Source organism: Nasonia vitripennis, assembly GCF_009193385.2.
Source record: "Nasonia vitripennis strain AsymCx chromosome 1 unlocalized genomic scaffold, Nvit_psr_1.1 chr1_random0009, whole genome shotgun sequence".
NCBI lineage: Eukaryota > Metazoa > Arthropoda > Insecta > Hymenoptera > Pteromalidae > Nasonia > Nasonia vitripennis.
Genome location: NW_022279596.1, coordinates 933,113 through 948,677, shown reverse-complemented (window position 1 = coordinate 948,677; position 15,565 = coordinate 933,113). Strand labels below are relative to the sequence as shown.

General features: G+C 36.2%; 1 protein-coding gene and 1 long non-coding RNA gene across 10 annotated transcripts in view; one reads left to right on the top strand and one right to left on the bottom strand.

Annotated features, from left to right (window-relative positions):
• The first annotated feature begins 7,423 nt into the window (after positions 1-7,423).
• LOC116418356 lies at positions 7,424-11,959 on the top strand. The gene is made up of 2 exons (XR_004228367.2): positions 7,424-7,541; positions 7,607-11,959. It is a non-coding gene; the product is annotated as an uncharacterized LOC116418356 (long non-coding RNA).
• LOC100115969 (amyloid beta A4 precursor protein-binding family B member 1-interacting protein) overlaps positions 11,730-15,565 on the bottom strand; it is a 128,731-nt gene continuing 124,895 nt past the window's right edge. For all 9 annotated transcript variants that reach the window (XM_031933447.2, XM_032601380.1, XM_031933448.1 and 6 more), the window contains one exon: positions 11,730-15,405. In XM_031933447.2, the coding sequence (XP_031789307.1) occupies positions 14,032-15,405 (1,374 nt within the window). In that variant the 3' untranslated portion in view covers positions 11,730-14,031. The remainder of the gene's footprint in view (positions 15,406-15,565) is intronic.

Below are 15,565 nucleotides of genomic sequence, written 5' to 3'. Positions count from 1 at the left end.
TTCAAACTTGTTAAAAAATGTTTAAATTCGTTGATAACTGTTTAAAAAGGATCTAAACAAATTCTTTTTGGTCAATACTGTTTTAATAAAAAAGTTCAGAACTGTCTAAAACCGTTTCAAACTGTATAAAACTATTCTAAACAAATTCTTATTGATCAATACTATTATAACAAATGTTTACCACTGTTTAAAACTATTTATAAATGTTCAAAACTGTTTAAAACTGTTAATAACTGTTAAAAAAATGTTCTATAATAATTGTTATTGGTTAATACTACATTTTAATATAAAAAGTTCAAAACCGGTTAAAACTATTTAAAACTTTTCAGAACAGTTTACAATTTTTCGAAACTGTTTCAAATGTCCAAAAATGCGTACTTATGAACAGTTTCTAACAGTTATTAATAGTATTGGGCAGTTTTAAACAGTTTTCAACAGTTTCAAGAACTTTTAAACAGTTTTAAACAGTTTTGAAAAAATGATATTTCCACTAGGGATTGTAACAATATAAATAAAAGGTTTAACACAAATAGATTGAATATGAACTCATTAAAATATCACTGTCACTTGTCGATAACTAATACATACACATTTCAAATTTTATCTGGCATCGGTCATTATGAGTAAAATATGAAATCAGCCAATTGCAAAGATAACATCATGAATCTTATTTCAACTTATTCTTTAACTGCTGACATTTTCAAAAAGCGTAATAATCATTAACTTTTGATTGATAGTTTAAAAGCTATCAAGACAAATTTTAATAATTTTAGGCATTTTGTCGTGCCTAAATTATTAAAATTTGTCTTGATAGCTTTTAAACTATCAATCAAAAGTTAATGATTATTACGCTTTTTGAAAATGTCAGCAGTTAAAGAATAAGTTGAAATAAGATTCATGATGTTATCTTTGCAATTGGCTGATTTCATATTTTGCCCATAATCACCGATGAAAGGTAAAATAAAAAATTTTTATGAAATAGTAAACGACAAGCACTAAATGCCATGAAAGATTCCTATAAAGTTCATTTTTGTTAAAAAAGACATTTTGCACTATTGCAGTAGTAAATTATCAACAATATTTCCTAATTTGTTAAGCTTGATATCATCATCATCATAATAAATATGAGATAAAAAATGATGACCCGCAGTTAACAAAAATGAACTTTTACCCTGGTAAAATCGTTACCGGGTTTCCAACTATAAACAGGATAACATTTTTCAATATATATACACATATAATAATTATTCAATATAACTTCCCTTCAGGTTGTAAAGTCAGATTTTTCAATTTTGAGGTTAGGAATCCGTTTTTCGTCGACATCTCTTAAAGGGGGGGTTTTTCAAGAGAAGCAGACTAAATTTTCGACCCATACATGTCAGATTTTTCAATTTTGAGGTTAGGAATCCGTTTTTCGTCGACATCTCTTAAAGGGGGGGTTTTTCAAGAGAAGCAGACTAAATTTTCGACCCATACATGTCAGATTTTTCAATTTTGAAGTTAGGAATCCGTTTTTCATCAATATCTCGTTAAGATGGACTTTTTGAGAGAAACGTACTAAATTTTCGACCCATACATATCAGATTTTTCAATTTTAAGGATAGGAGTCCCTTTATCATCGATAGCTCGTAAAGGCGGGTTTTTCAAGAGAAACGGACGAAATTTCCGCTTTATACATGGGGCTCGAACATAGAATTATAATTCGGGTAGTAAACTAAAATTTTTTCGATTTTGAGGTTAGGAATTCGTTTTCCGTTATCGAAACTATGTGCCCTCCCTACAACTCCATAAAGCTAGAGAATGAGGCCAATGAGTTAAAACCTGTTATGGATGGCTGGATTTTCGAACCACAAAACACAACTCTAGAAATCCTACAAGAAGCTTACTTGTGGTCAAAGTTCAAAATCTATACTCTGAAAGAAATAATGCGCCAAAGAGATGACAAATTATTTGCTGAAGCACTAAATAATTTAGCAACAGCTTCAACAAGAACTATAGACGATAATTTATTTAAATCGCGACAAATAAATAATATTCAAAATATTAACATACCAGAAAACTGTATAAGGTTATTTAGTATCAATAATGCAGTGAACTATTACAATAATACATTTTTAAATTCGTTAAACACAGAAGGATGTATCAGTGATTGTATTAACAACTGCATAGGAGAAGGAACTGCAGCTGCAAAAACAAAATTATTAGAAAATGCAAAAATTTTACCAGCTCAGAAAATGCAAGGATTATCAAACAAATTACCATTACAAATAACAGCCAGATATATTTGGACCATTAATGTTGACACCGAAGATGGCTTAACCAATGGAGCAACTGGAAAATTAAAAAACATCCATTATGGATATTACGTTTGTATGAAAACCAAAAATAAAATAAACATACCATTACAAGTTTATATTGAATTGGACACCAATTGATAGAATTTCACGATCTGTCAATATAACAAAATCATCAGCGTTACAAATAAACAGAAATCAGTTTCTTTTGCAACTAGCAGAAGCAATGACAATACATAAATCGCAAGGATCCACATATAGAACTGTATTTATAAATATTGATAATATCAAAAACAAAAGAATGCTATACGTAGCATTTAGTCGAGTAACAAGCGCTTCTGGTCTATTTTTAGAAGGAGAATATATACCACCACAAAAAACACCCTGATAAAGTTGAAAACGAAATGCATCGTTTGAATCATGAAAGTCCTTTATTACTTACAATACTATAACTTACATTAATCAAAATGTAAGAAGTTTGAATAAAAATATTAATTATATAAGATCTGATAGAAATTTCATTAACAGCGATATAATATCACTTGTTGAAACATGGACATTAAGTAAAGACGTAATAGATATCAATGACTTTGAAATTATTTTTAGACAAAACTGTATAGGATCCATAAGAAAACCATATGGTTATGTAACATACTTTAACAAAAAAATTAACTACGAATCCATAAAATGTTTTTACGAAAGAACAATTTCCGTAAATAAATGTTACGTATCATTTACGGGAATTAACATCGATGGGTATAGCATAATTACTGTTTATAAATCATCCAAATATCCATATTTTCATTTTACAATGAATTTAATAAATACCCTGGAAGAAATCTTGAGGAGTTGTTGCCGATTAATACCCGAGTTTGAGAAATTACGCGAATTTATCGGAACCGTTTTTGCCAGTTACCCCGTGACCTGGTGACGTTAACCCGTGGAAAACTCGGTAACAACCCGCCAAGCAATATGAATTTAAAATTTGAGGTTATGATTTAGTGCAAGAAAATATATCATTTAATATAAAATAGAAATTATTTACTAATAAAGGCATTAAACATTTAACTAAACATTAATTTGAATATATTTATTAATGAAGGCTTACATTTTTATGCAGTCATTTTTAATTAAGTAACATCAAAATTTTATAACTTACCCCTGGTAGCTGATGTCCAAGTCCAGTATTACTATTCCATTTGTGTTGTATTAAAGATATCTGAATTTTTATACAGATATTTGTTAAACTATTTAGAAATCAGTCGCCGTATCAGTTTTTACTTAAATGTCCTAGTTGGAATTGTCAGCTCGAGGGCTATGAGAAATTTTGGATTTGGCGGGTAACATTTTTTGTTAGGCTTGTTCCAGAGGATGTAATTACTCTAGCCACTTGTATTTCTGGTTTCTAGTGTATTTTTATATGTAGAAAGTTATAATAACTTTGCCTTTTTTCCCAATGCATTAATAAGAATTTTGACTTTTAAAAGTTGCAAGTGGTTTTGATTGCGATGACTGATTTTCAAATTTTGTTGCTGCTGTCATTCAGAAACCAATATACGTAAAGAACTGATCTTTTGCATGCACATTTCTTTTACAATAACGAAATAATATTTAAAATTAAATTGTTCTCAAGTGATATACTTTTAATTTCCATCCGGACACCCATGTAAAAATTAGGATTCATCGCTTAGATGTTTGAAGATAGTTTCGGAATAAGAGCAGCAATAAAATTTGAAAATCAGTCATCGTAATCAAAACCACTTGCAACTATTAAAAGTCAAAATTCTTATTAATGCATTGGGAAAAAAGTAAAAATACACTAGAAACAAGAAATACCTACAAGTGGCTAGAGTTATTAGATCCTCAGGAACAAGCCTAACAAGAAATGTCACCCGCCAAATTCAAAATTTCTCATAGCCCTCGAGCTGACAATTCCAACTAGGACATTTAAGTAAAAACTGATACGGTAACTAATTTCTACATAATTTAACAAATATCTGTACAAAAATTCAGATATCTAGCTTTTATATAACACAGATGGAATAGTAATAATGAACTTGGATGTCGACTACTAAGACAATGGCTCCCAATTTAACTTAAGTCACCAGCTAACATAACCAACATGTAAAATAATGTTTGATATCACTTAATTAAAAAATAATCAATAAAAATATAAGCCTTCATTAATAAATCATTTTTATCTTATATTGAATAGGTGTTATTATACTGCATCATAATAAACTCAAAAGGTTCCCGACTAGAATCAATCCTACGGATAAGATCAGGGCCGGATCAGGAGAGTTAGGGTACTGATCCGGGCCATGCTAGGAATCGGGTATGGGCCGTAGCACGGGTGTAATGATGCGCAAATCCGGCCCGAGAAAAAACGAATATGAAGAGAAAAAAATTGACAAATCAGACAATGTTACGGGCTTTATCATGCATAGTTTACCCTACCTGAAGTTTACTTGTATAGACTACTACAGTACCGGATCCGGGCCGGATAAAATCCTGAAGTATACTAAATCATCATCTTACTCTAATATAATAAATGCCAAATAATGTTGTACAAACGTTAAACTATTTATTTGTTAATTTATTTATTAAGTACGTCATGAGCAATTTATAGAACATAAATTACATTAAAACGTATATGTAACTGAAATATATAAAAATAGTCAAATTTTAATTATTAATATTTTAAACGTCATTGCCATCACTATCTTGATCCCGAGTTCTTTTTCTGCTGTTACGACCTCGATCACAATCAGCAGCATTGTTTATAACAGTTCCAATCAGTCCCAGTAAATCAGCATTTGTCACTGTTTGACCCTTCTTACTATATGCATTCTGCATTGCATCTGAAAAATATTATACTTATTTATGAAGAATATTTTTATATAAATACATGAGTCAAAAATAATTCTTTTATTTCCTTTCTTACCAAACAAGCAGTCGTAAAACTTAAAATCTTTAAAAACGTACTTGTCCTTACTTTTTTTGAGCAGTAAATTTTCTAACAAGATCTTTAGAAAAGAAAGTTTTGAAAATAGGACTTATAACTTTGGCAGCTACATTTTTCTCTTGAGTATTTAGCCAAAATAAGTTTTCTGAAATGAATAAAAATAGATTAAATTTCAAATTATTTTTCTTTGTGTAATTTAACATCTATAGTTCTTCTAAGATTTGTAGCAATACCTATGTAAACAAATTTGGCTTCATCTTCAGGATCATTTTCTTTAAAACTCTTAATTTCAAATAGTTTTTTTTGACCTGTTTTTAAAAATGTTTTTGCACATGCAAGAAGTTCAGGATGATACGGTTTCAATGTTTTCAATAAAGCATCTAGATGAGTATTAGGAATGGTAAACGTAAAAAACCATTTCTTCAAGTCTTTTACAAAATCTGTCTCAATAAATTGTTCAGCTGCATCTAAATAATCCTCATCACTATCACCAGAATCAGTCTCTTCATCCGATGAAAATCTTCTAAGATTTGCCTATTCTACTAATGCATCATTATTATACTTCTTTGCTATAACAGGTGCATCTGTATCTGATTCTTTATTCTTAACAATGTTTTCTATGTCTTCTATTTCCTGAACTTGCTCTACTAGAATTTTACTACTCTCTACATGCAAAATCTTCTTTGGCACTACTGCATTATCTGAAGCTTCTTTTTCAAGCATGTCTTTTTTCAACTTTTGCTTCATTCGATAATTGCGAACTCTCAACTTGTTTCGTTCACTCATTTTTTCACATACAACAAATTATTTCGGAGTTAACACACAAAATATATTTCCTAACAAAACTAAAGCTATTGTAATCACATATAGGTTAGGACTACTTTTATATTCTAATAAGATTTACGTTACTTCAGGTGTCCTCTACTGTACCCTTAATATTACATTAAACCTATAAATTGTATCGTAGGAGTCTGCTACAGTTTACATGTTTTCTAAATCCGGGCCGGGTTAGCGCATCATTGCAAGCTTGATCAGGAGCCTGAAGTTTTCCCTGATCAGGACCGGATTTCAAGTACGGCGTGCCGTACCCAATTTCCACTCGGGATTATGTTATATGCGCGCGCATGCGAATTCGACTTCCCGAGTTGTTGCCGAGTTTTTTTTGAAATTTGTGAGAAACAATTCGTCTTTGGAACTCGCGATGTGCTAGTGTACTGACTAGTTCAACTCGTCAATTTTCTACCAAGGTATTTTCGAAGAAATCAAAAAACAAAATACATCAGGTATTATTTTTATAGGAGATTTTAATATTAATGTTAGGAATATTCATGACAGTGAAACAAAAAATATAATAAATATTACCCTAGTTGAAATAAAAAATGTAATAAAGTGTAATAAAATATGAGAAAATGTAACAAATCGTACCATTTTGTACGTTTTTGTTGGATTTCGGACCTTTTTTACGTTTTATTACAGTTTGCTACATTTTATTACATTTTGTTACGTTTTATTACAATTTATTACAAATCCATTGATCCAGGATTTCATGGGGGTCTCTTCTTTGAAACGACAAATGTAACAATACGTAAAAAAGTATAACAAAATGTAAAAAATTGTCTGTAAGCGTAATACTATAAGAAAATGGCGACTTTTTTATTCTTCTGCTTACATCATTTTACTTTTTCTTACAATTTCTTATGTATTGTTACATTTTATTATAAATTAGTATTAAAAAAATATATTGACTATATTAGGCGGTAAAATAAAATATGTAATAAAATGTAAAAAAAAGTTAATAAATCTGAAAATGTAAGAAAGTGTACAAAAATGTATGAGAAAAAAGGTCCGAAATCCAACATAAAGGTACAGTTTCTTACATTTTCTTACATTTTTTTACGTTTTATTACAATTTATTACAATTTATTACATTTTTTTCCACTAGGGTATGTCAAATTATGGTTTAAAATTAACAATATCAGAAGACTCTGTAACAACAGATTATTATACGACAATTGATTTGTGCTTTAGTAATATTCCTTTAAATGTGTAACGGTCACTTATGGGTCGGGGGAAGTTTTAAATTTCGCGCTGCGACACGGGCGACATTTTATAGGGTAGATTTGGCAAGCGTCGATTTGTATATGTGTGTGTGTGCGGGAGAGAATACGAAGCGCCGGATCGCCGGGCAAAGCAGAACGCTGCGAGAGGTCCGAGCGATCGGTTGGACTCTGCAAATTTATAATACAGTCGACTCGAGAGAAATTGCAGAAACCCGAGAAGGGGTAAGCCGAGTGAATACCGTGATAAGAATTTAAAAGTAGATTTAATTCTAATTGGTTCCGATTAGTTTTTGTATCAAATCAAAAGTTCGCTGCTCTGAGGAGGCGATCAGGGAGTCGTAGCCCTGGAAAGGACATCGTCAACGTGGCCGTCGAGACGTGGCTCCGATTTCGACGTACCCGCAATACAGATCCTAAAGCCATCCAACGCGCCAACGCCACTACTCCGAGCGCAGAGCATCAGTGATCGACGCATTGTAAGCGAACGAATTTGAATCGAAGTTATAGATATCGAGCCGGCCATTCAAATAGTAGCGGAGACAAGCTTGTCTTTTAGAGCAAAGCCACATTTAATTTGTTGACGACGATAGCGCGCTGCGCAAGTCAAAGCATGTATGTGAGTGTGTGTGATTTGATAAATGTGCATGCGCGCATATAATTTTTTTTTAAGATTAGTTCGACGAACGACGGTATCCCAGTTGTGCCTCGTAGAATTTTGTACTCAAAATAACAACGTACCTTATTTTATTTGAAATATACATATATTTATTCTCCCTATACATCCATTTATTACAAATGTTAACATTTTTGAAAGTATTTACAGCGATCACAAGCCATTATGGTTTGGATTACAAATAAATAGTATGTGAATTCAAATACAACAGTTCTTTGATTTTAAAGTAACCATTTTATTAATGATACGATACAACGAGATGAATAATGAAACACTTTATGAAATCATATTAATTACAATAATTGAATTATTCATATTCATATACTAGATAACATTTAAAATTCAAAAAGTAAAATCAACTGAATTTATAGCCCTAGCATTATTCCTTTTAAAAAAACAGGCTAACCTCGCCTGATATATGTTGCATTACAGGATTTAAATACATACAGAACAAATTAGCAACTATAAATTCAGTTGATAAAATTTTATATGATTTCATAAAAAAAATATATTAGATTCTTATTTTATAAATAAAATATAAAATATATTAATCAATTAATAATAATTAAGACAAAGTTTTAGTTATCAAACAAAATATATTTTATTTAAGTAAATCAATAAAAATATTCGAATGAAACTGAGTAGCTTTATTTAGATTGTGCAATTGACGAATGTGAAAAAATTAATCTGTTTCATAAGAATACGAATTTCTTCTATACAACATGGGTCAGGTGTTGTTGTAATGCGCACAAGAAAAAGCAATGCCACTTTTTTATGTAATTAAACGAATTTTATTGATATAAGGATGACACGTCTAGCCTCTCTCGTAGTCGAGAAAAAAGTGCTCAATTTTCCGAGCTCTTTCCTGTTTTTGCCAAAACATCTCCATGGAAACTCAATGTTCTCATTTCGATTATGATTTTTACTCCATTTCCTTTCTTGTTTTCGAACGCTTCTATGGCACACCGTCCGTAAGAGGACAATTTCCTCTTACCCCGTAGCTATCACCATTATTTGGTTATCAGAACCATAGTGGTGAGAGAATAGTGGCCCCGGACAAACCACATCGAATGCCGTGCACACAAGCCTACACAACAGCATCAACTTTGGGTGTATTCCGTTTTGTCTCGAGATTCTCGAGACATAACGAAACGTTCCGATATGTAGTTCTGAAACGCGAAACGGAACGTTCCAATATAATCCGCTGTTGGCGCTGCTGGCAGTATTGCGAATCGTGATACTGCGTGAGCGCGCGAGGTCGACTAGCTATGTAACATCGTGTTCATACCGGCAAGCCTCTCCGGGGTTTTGGCTGCTGTTTTCGTTGATCGTTTTGAGTCTCGTCTCGTTATCGCCTCGTCGTGTTTTAAGAAGTGGTGAAGACCTGGTTCTGAACATTTTAGCTGCAAAGCGATAATTCGACTATTGTTTCATGCAAAGTTGTAAAGGGATCTCGGCCCGTTGCATGGACATGGTTGCCGGTATGAACACGAGATTACAGCTAGTCACGCTCGCGCACTTTCACGATTCGCAGTACTGCCAGCAGCGCCAACAGCGGATTATATTGGAACGTTCCGTTTTGCGTTTCAGCACTACATATCGGAACGTTCCGTTATGTCTCGAGAATCTCGAGACAAAACGGAATACACCCTTTATCTGCTGTGTCGAAACGCTCTCAAATTCTTAGAATCTTATTTGCAAAACAGGAGAGAACTTAAAAATTTCAGCGAAATAAAAAACACTTCATTTCTGCTTAAACTTATTATTCATTCTGTTACAGTTGTATAATATCAACATATACATATGGTTTGGTGAGTATATTGAAAATACTATTATTTATATAAAATATATATTTTTTGCAGCAAGGAACAGCGTCTCTCACCACGTCGCAACCGGTAATCAGAATAGCAAAAAAAAAAACCGATGTCTTCTTTCATCGTCAAGTCTTACCCCATTACAGTTCGTCAATAATATTTGAATATCTGCATACTTTGTGTGTGTGTGTGCACGCGCGTCTGTGTGTATGTATATATAGGTGTGTGTTCATCGGCGAACCTTTAAATATTGGCGAGTGCCCTATGTGAAAAGCAAAGCGTTCCGCTTTTAGCGTTCGATTCGTCAGAGCGTCAGGAAATTTTGTGACCCAGTGTGATTAATTACTTTTTTGAAAATGCTTTATTGCATAAATAATAAGCATTTTAAAATTGCATTCCGAGGAGACACTAACTAAAAAATTTACAAGTCGGTAAATATTGATGGAAATGTCCAGTTTTGCTACTCGGGAGGTTTTGGGGTCGCTGAACACGAATATGACAACGGCAGCGGCCTTTAAGGTACCTGGTACCCAGGGTAGACCATATGAACGTCGTCTCCTAGAGTTTCACGAAAAATCAACAACATATTTCGTCGAGACTTTTTATATGGGGGTTTTCGAGGTAAAAGAACAAGAATATTGTGACGGCAACTCTCCCAGAGGTACTTTGTATCCAGGGTAGATAGTGTCAATGTCGTCTCCTTGAGTTTTGTGGGAATTTGATAGTAATTAAGTCAAATATGTTACTCAGGGATTTCTCGGGCCACTGAACATGGATATAGTGTTTTACTCAAGATAATTCTAGAAGACAACGTTGATACTGTCTACCCTGGGCACCAGGTACCTCAGAGGCCATCGCCGTCGCCATATTCATGTTCAGGGACCCCAAAAACCCCCGAGTGACGAGTTTCGAGTTGATATGTTACAATTTTCCGTAAAATTCTCGGAGACGACGGTCTACCCTGGGCACCAGGTACCTCGGAGGCCGTCGCCGTATTCGTGTTGAGCGACCCCAAAAACTCCCGAGTAGCAAAACTGGACTCATTTCCATCAATATTTAGCGAGTGAATGAAAACGATAAAAATGACGTAAAAGTAGTAGTTGAGAAAAGGACTATTCGCGTACTCTTGCTCAAATATACAAAATAAAATTTTAAAGTCAATTTGTAGTAAATATCGTTCCTTTGCTGAGTACTGAGTAAAAACTCAATGACAGAGTTTTTGCATTTTGAAATTACAGTCCTTGAGGAACGAATTAGTGCAACAGATTCTTTTTTTAGTAAGTTTTCTGTATTCAATACAAAAATACATTTCGCCCTAGATAATAGTCAACTCTAGAAGTTGATTTAATGAGTTCACATACAATTTACAATAATTATTATTTAAAAATTGACTGAAAATACTGAACTCCCATATACCACCAATAGTCTACGAAAGTTTTTAAATCTTCATGCGTCTATTCTTCGTCTAATGTTCGCGCGGCTGCATCGAGTAATAATGATACCACGTAAAAGAATATTTTATTATAATGCATCAGAAATTATAAAATTAAAAACTAAAAATTGACTTTGAAATGTCGGTAGCATTTGAATCGGATGTTTATTTTTCAAGCAATTAAATTGCTTTACTAACAGCCTAAAAACATCCAGTAATCATTTTTTAAAGAGCGATAATAACCGTATATTTACTACTAAAATTTCTAAATAGATTTAATTCTATGTGCTTCGTTAGCTATAAACATACTTTTAGAATTGAAATTTATAGAACTATAATGCATTAAACCATTATGACAATTCTAAATTTATAGTAATATCATTTGTCTACACTTTAAAATTAAAAGTACATTTTAATATGAAAAATTCAAGTACGTTTTAAACATACTGGGAGGGGGATATGTTATTTTAGAAAAGTGAGTGCTTCCTCAATTGAAATATACGAAAAATTTATTTACATAGAAACATTAATACAAATACGTATTTGTTACAATATTATAACTGCTGCACTGATTCTGTATACGTCTTGCGTTATATTTTCAGGCGAAAGGTTCCATGTCACGTGCGTTGCGTTGCAAAATATATTGAAATAAAAACATGCGTATCAGTTGCAAAATAATATTTTTAACAAATAAAATAAAATGAAACTTATGATGCACTGATAAAAAAAAGAGTTCAAACGCTTATATTCTGGCATCGATTTTCGATACAAAAAAATCTCAAACATTCTCAGAAGCTCTCGTCTTTTTCATAAATAGTAATTTGTTATATCAATAAATCGTGATGCGCTTATAATCTAGTACGATTCATTACAATATTTACAAAAACGTACAACTTAAATAAGTAAATTTAAGGGCTATAGGGTAATAAGAAAAATATGTATTTATTTCGCATCGAGTCGCAACGAAATTTTTTTGCATTTACATTGATGCATTATTAAACTACGCTTCGAATTTGCCAATTGTACTAATTACATTAAATTCGTTCCTCTAATTTTACTAATAATTTCGATATATTTTTTATTACGCTAAGATTTAAAATCCTCATGGAAAATCCTCTCTTGCGTTTACTCAGAGAAAGCAATGGCAACAATTTTAATATTTTCTTCCTATGTTACAGTTTTTTGCTCTATGAACAAAAAAGTTGATACTTTGCAAGCTCATCATTATAATCCAATATTGTTCGATTCGTCTTTTAAATTAAGAGCAAGGCCCATTTCGCAATCGCAATTCGCGTGAAACAGCAGATTCGTTTTTAACGAATGTAGTCCCGCATAAAATTAATTTCGATTAGCTATCTTATTATTCGTTCCTATTTTTTTTCTCCATTTTATATCGATGGCAATTATTTATATCGTCTTCACATTGGTAGCAAGACTTGTCGCTTTTAAAAATGTATGCGGAGGCAAAGTACATCAGCCATTAAAAAGTTTTCATTTTTTTACAAAAAAGCTTCTTACTAAATAAATCTTTCCTCGCGAGAATTTATTCATTTATTCCCATTCAATCGATTATTGCATATTTTCGTAAATCATCGTTAATGTTACAATGGAAACAAAAATTAGGGAAATGGCGTGAACGAGATCGTAGTTATTGACGGTACTCCCAGGCACAGTTCACAAGAACTCTTGCTGTCGGTAATACCATATAATATAAGAACTCTAAAAATCACACATCAAAGTACACAACACTTTATAAGCATTTCGGTATAATAATATTATAAAATGCTGAAGATTGTGTATCTTTATTTTCAACATCTCTCATTGCACATGTCGAAGTATAACGAATGAGCGGATACATTACATTTTCTTTAAAAAATAAAGAAAGCTTTTACACAAACAAGCTTTTTTTATTATTAATATGAGTTTTCTGCCAACTTTATAGACGTCACATGTACAACATTCGCGCATACTGAATGTTTGTAACGAGATAAACCAAAGCGTAAATACGTATACGCTCGAACCGATGCTGCTTTCTCGCGCGTCTGCTGTTCGTAAATATACAATCTCATACGTCTAAAAAAAAGTCGCCGCATGTATGAATGCATATCGTGTATATCGCGTATAAAGCACCTTAAATACAAAAAGTATACATTTCGAATAATCCTTTCACGTTTGCACAACTTTTATCGATAAAGATTGATGCACATCTTGCTCAGTTTTTTTCTTTTTGTTTTTCGTATAAACGTGTAAAAGTAGCACTGCGTCGAGATTACTCCGGTATACCGCAATCTTCGTTAAAACCGCGCTCCCGCCGAAGTTCTCTGCGGAAACTTTTTATAATATTAGAAACGGCAAAAAGTGACATAGAAAAACCGTATAAACGTCTGCTTGAAAAACGCTGCAAAATACGTCACAACGTGATCGTTCGATGCTTCTGGATTTGATGCGGTAAAAAAAGTCATGACCCATCGCCTGAAATATTCGACGAGTCGAGGAAAAGAGCACGGAAGCGTCGTTTATATGATACCTTGATATACAGCGTAGGCTTGTGCTTCGTTCGTTTGTGCAGGCGCGCTTTCGTCCCCATAACACGTCGTCCTCGACGCTTCGACTCGAAATGGGCTAAAGGTATAAAATAGAAAATCGTTCGCTAACAATAAGTCGAACAACACAGCGCAAGTACGGAGAAGCAATGAGCGAGCTCGCCGAGCGCGCTCAGTCCTCCCAGCAAACCAGGCAGAGGCAGCGGCTGTACCATTTGCCCTCGGGCTCGTCCTGCAAAGCCTGCTGCGGTCAGTGCATCGCCCTCGTGGTCAGCTGCGTCGTTTCGGCCCTCTTGGGCGGCGGCGGCGGCGGTCTCCTCTTGCCGGCGATCGCCGTGGCGATGACGTTCCTGCTCTCCTCGGCGAAGCGGACGCTGGGCTGCCGAGCGGGGCTGCCGCCGGCGCTGCTCACGTACTCGACCGGGGCGTTCGGGTCCGTCGTGTAGACGTTCTCGTAGAGGTTGTCCGCGCCGTAGTGCTCCTGCACCCAGTTCGAGACGTTGGTCTCGCGGTAGTCGGCGATGGCAGGCGGTGGGTCCCGGAAGCCGAGGACCTCGTGCGGCGTCGTCGTCGTGTCGAGCTTGCACTTCTGCGCCACCTGCCACTTCTTGCGCATGACGCGCTGCAGGTCCTTGAGGAAGTCGCCGGGTGGCGCCTGGTCCGATGCGGCGAGCTTCTTCGGCGAGGTGAGCCTCGTGCTGTCGGACCTCCGGGGCGGCATGGGCTTCCTCTGCGGCAGGGCGGGGCTGCCGGGCTCCTGCTGCGGGGGCAGCTGGAACGAGATCTTCTTGGCCGTGCCGGTCTTGGAGGGCTTGGGCGACATGGGCGGCTCCTGGATGGTGACGCGCCGCTGGGGCTGCGGACTCGAGCTGACCTTGAGCTCGGCCAGGTACGGCGGCGTCGCGTAGTGGCTCGCGGTCTGTTTGAGGGCGCTCCTGCGGACCGTGTCCATGCCGGGGTTGGGCTTGACGGCGGGCGAGCCGTTGGTCTGCGGCTGCTGGGGCTGCTGCGAGCCGTAGATGGGCTCGGCCTGCAGCTTGGAGTTCTGTCGCACGAGCTGGGGCGGCGCGGGCAGGCTCGCGACCTGCGATCCGTACGCCGGCGGCGGGACGAAGGGCGGCGGCTGGCTGGCGACGTGGAAGTTGGGCGAGCTCGGGGCGTAGGTCGGCGTGCTGGCGTTCGAGCCCGGGTACGAGTTGAGTGGCGAGGAGTTCTGCGAGCCGTTGAGGCCGTTGTTGAGACTCGCCGAGTAGAGCTGGAGGTTGTTGGCCGCGAGTCGCTGGTTGCTGTGGTGCGTGGGAGTGCTGTCGGGCGAGAGCGAGTTCGTGGGGGTGCTAGAGGAGGAGAGTTTGGGCTTGGCACGGCGAATGGTGCTGGTCTCCCCGACCAGGGGACTCGGCGGCGGCGGCAGAGACGCCAGGCTCAGAGACGAGCCGCTCAGATCCGGCGTGTTGCAGAGCAGCAGCTCGCCCGGCGCTGGGGGCGGCGGAAGGGAGTCGAGGGACAGGTTCGAGCGGAACATCTCCGGCGGAGGTGGTGGCAGAGGCTCTCCGTCCGATTCGACCTCTTCACTGAGGCGCGACGGCGACGGCGGCGGTGGCGGCAAGGAGGTTATCGAGTCCATCTGAGCAAAAAAAATTCCACACGATCAGTTATATCATACGTACTGTACCGTGTGATATGACTACGTAGCTAGTAACAAGGTGATAAATATTTTCAAGGTCTACGTTCAGCTAGGGGTTCGATTCTACCGTATCGTAGCGTAACTTGCGTTTGAGAGACAG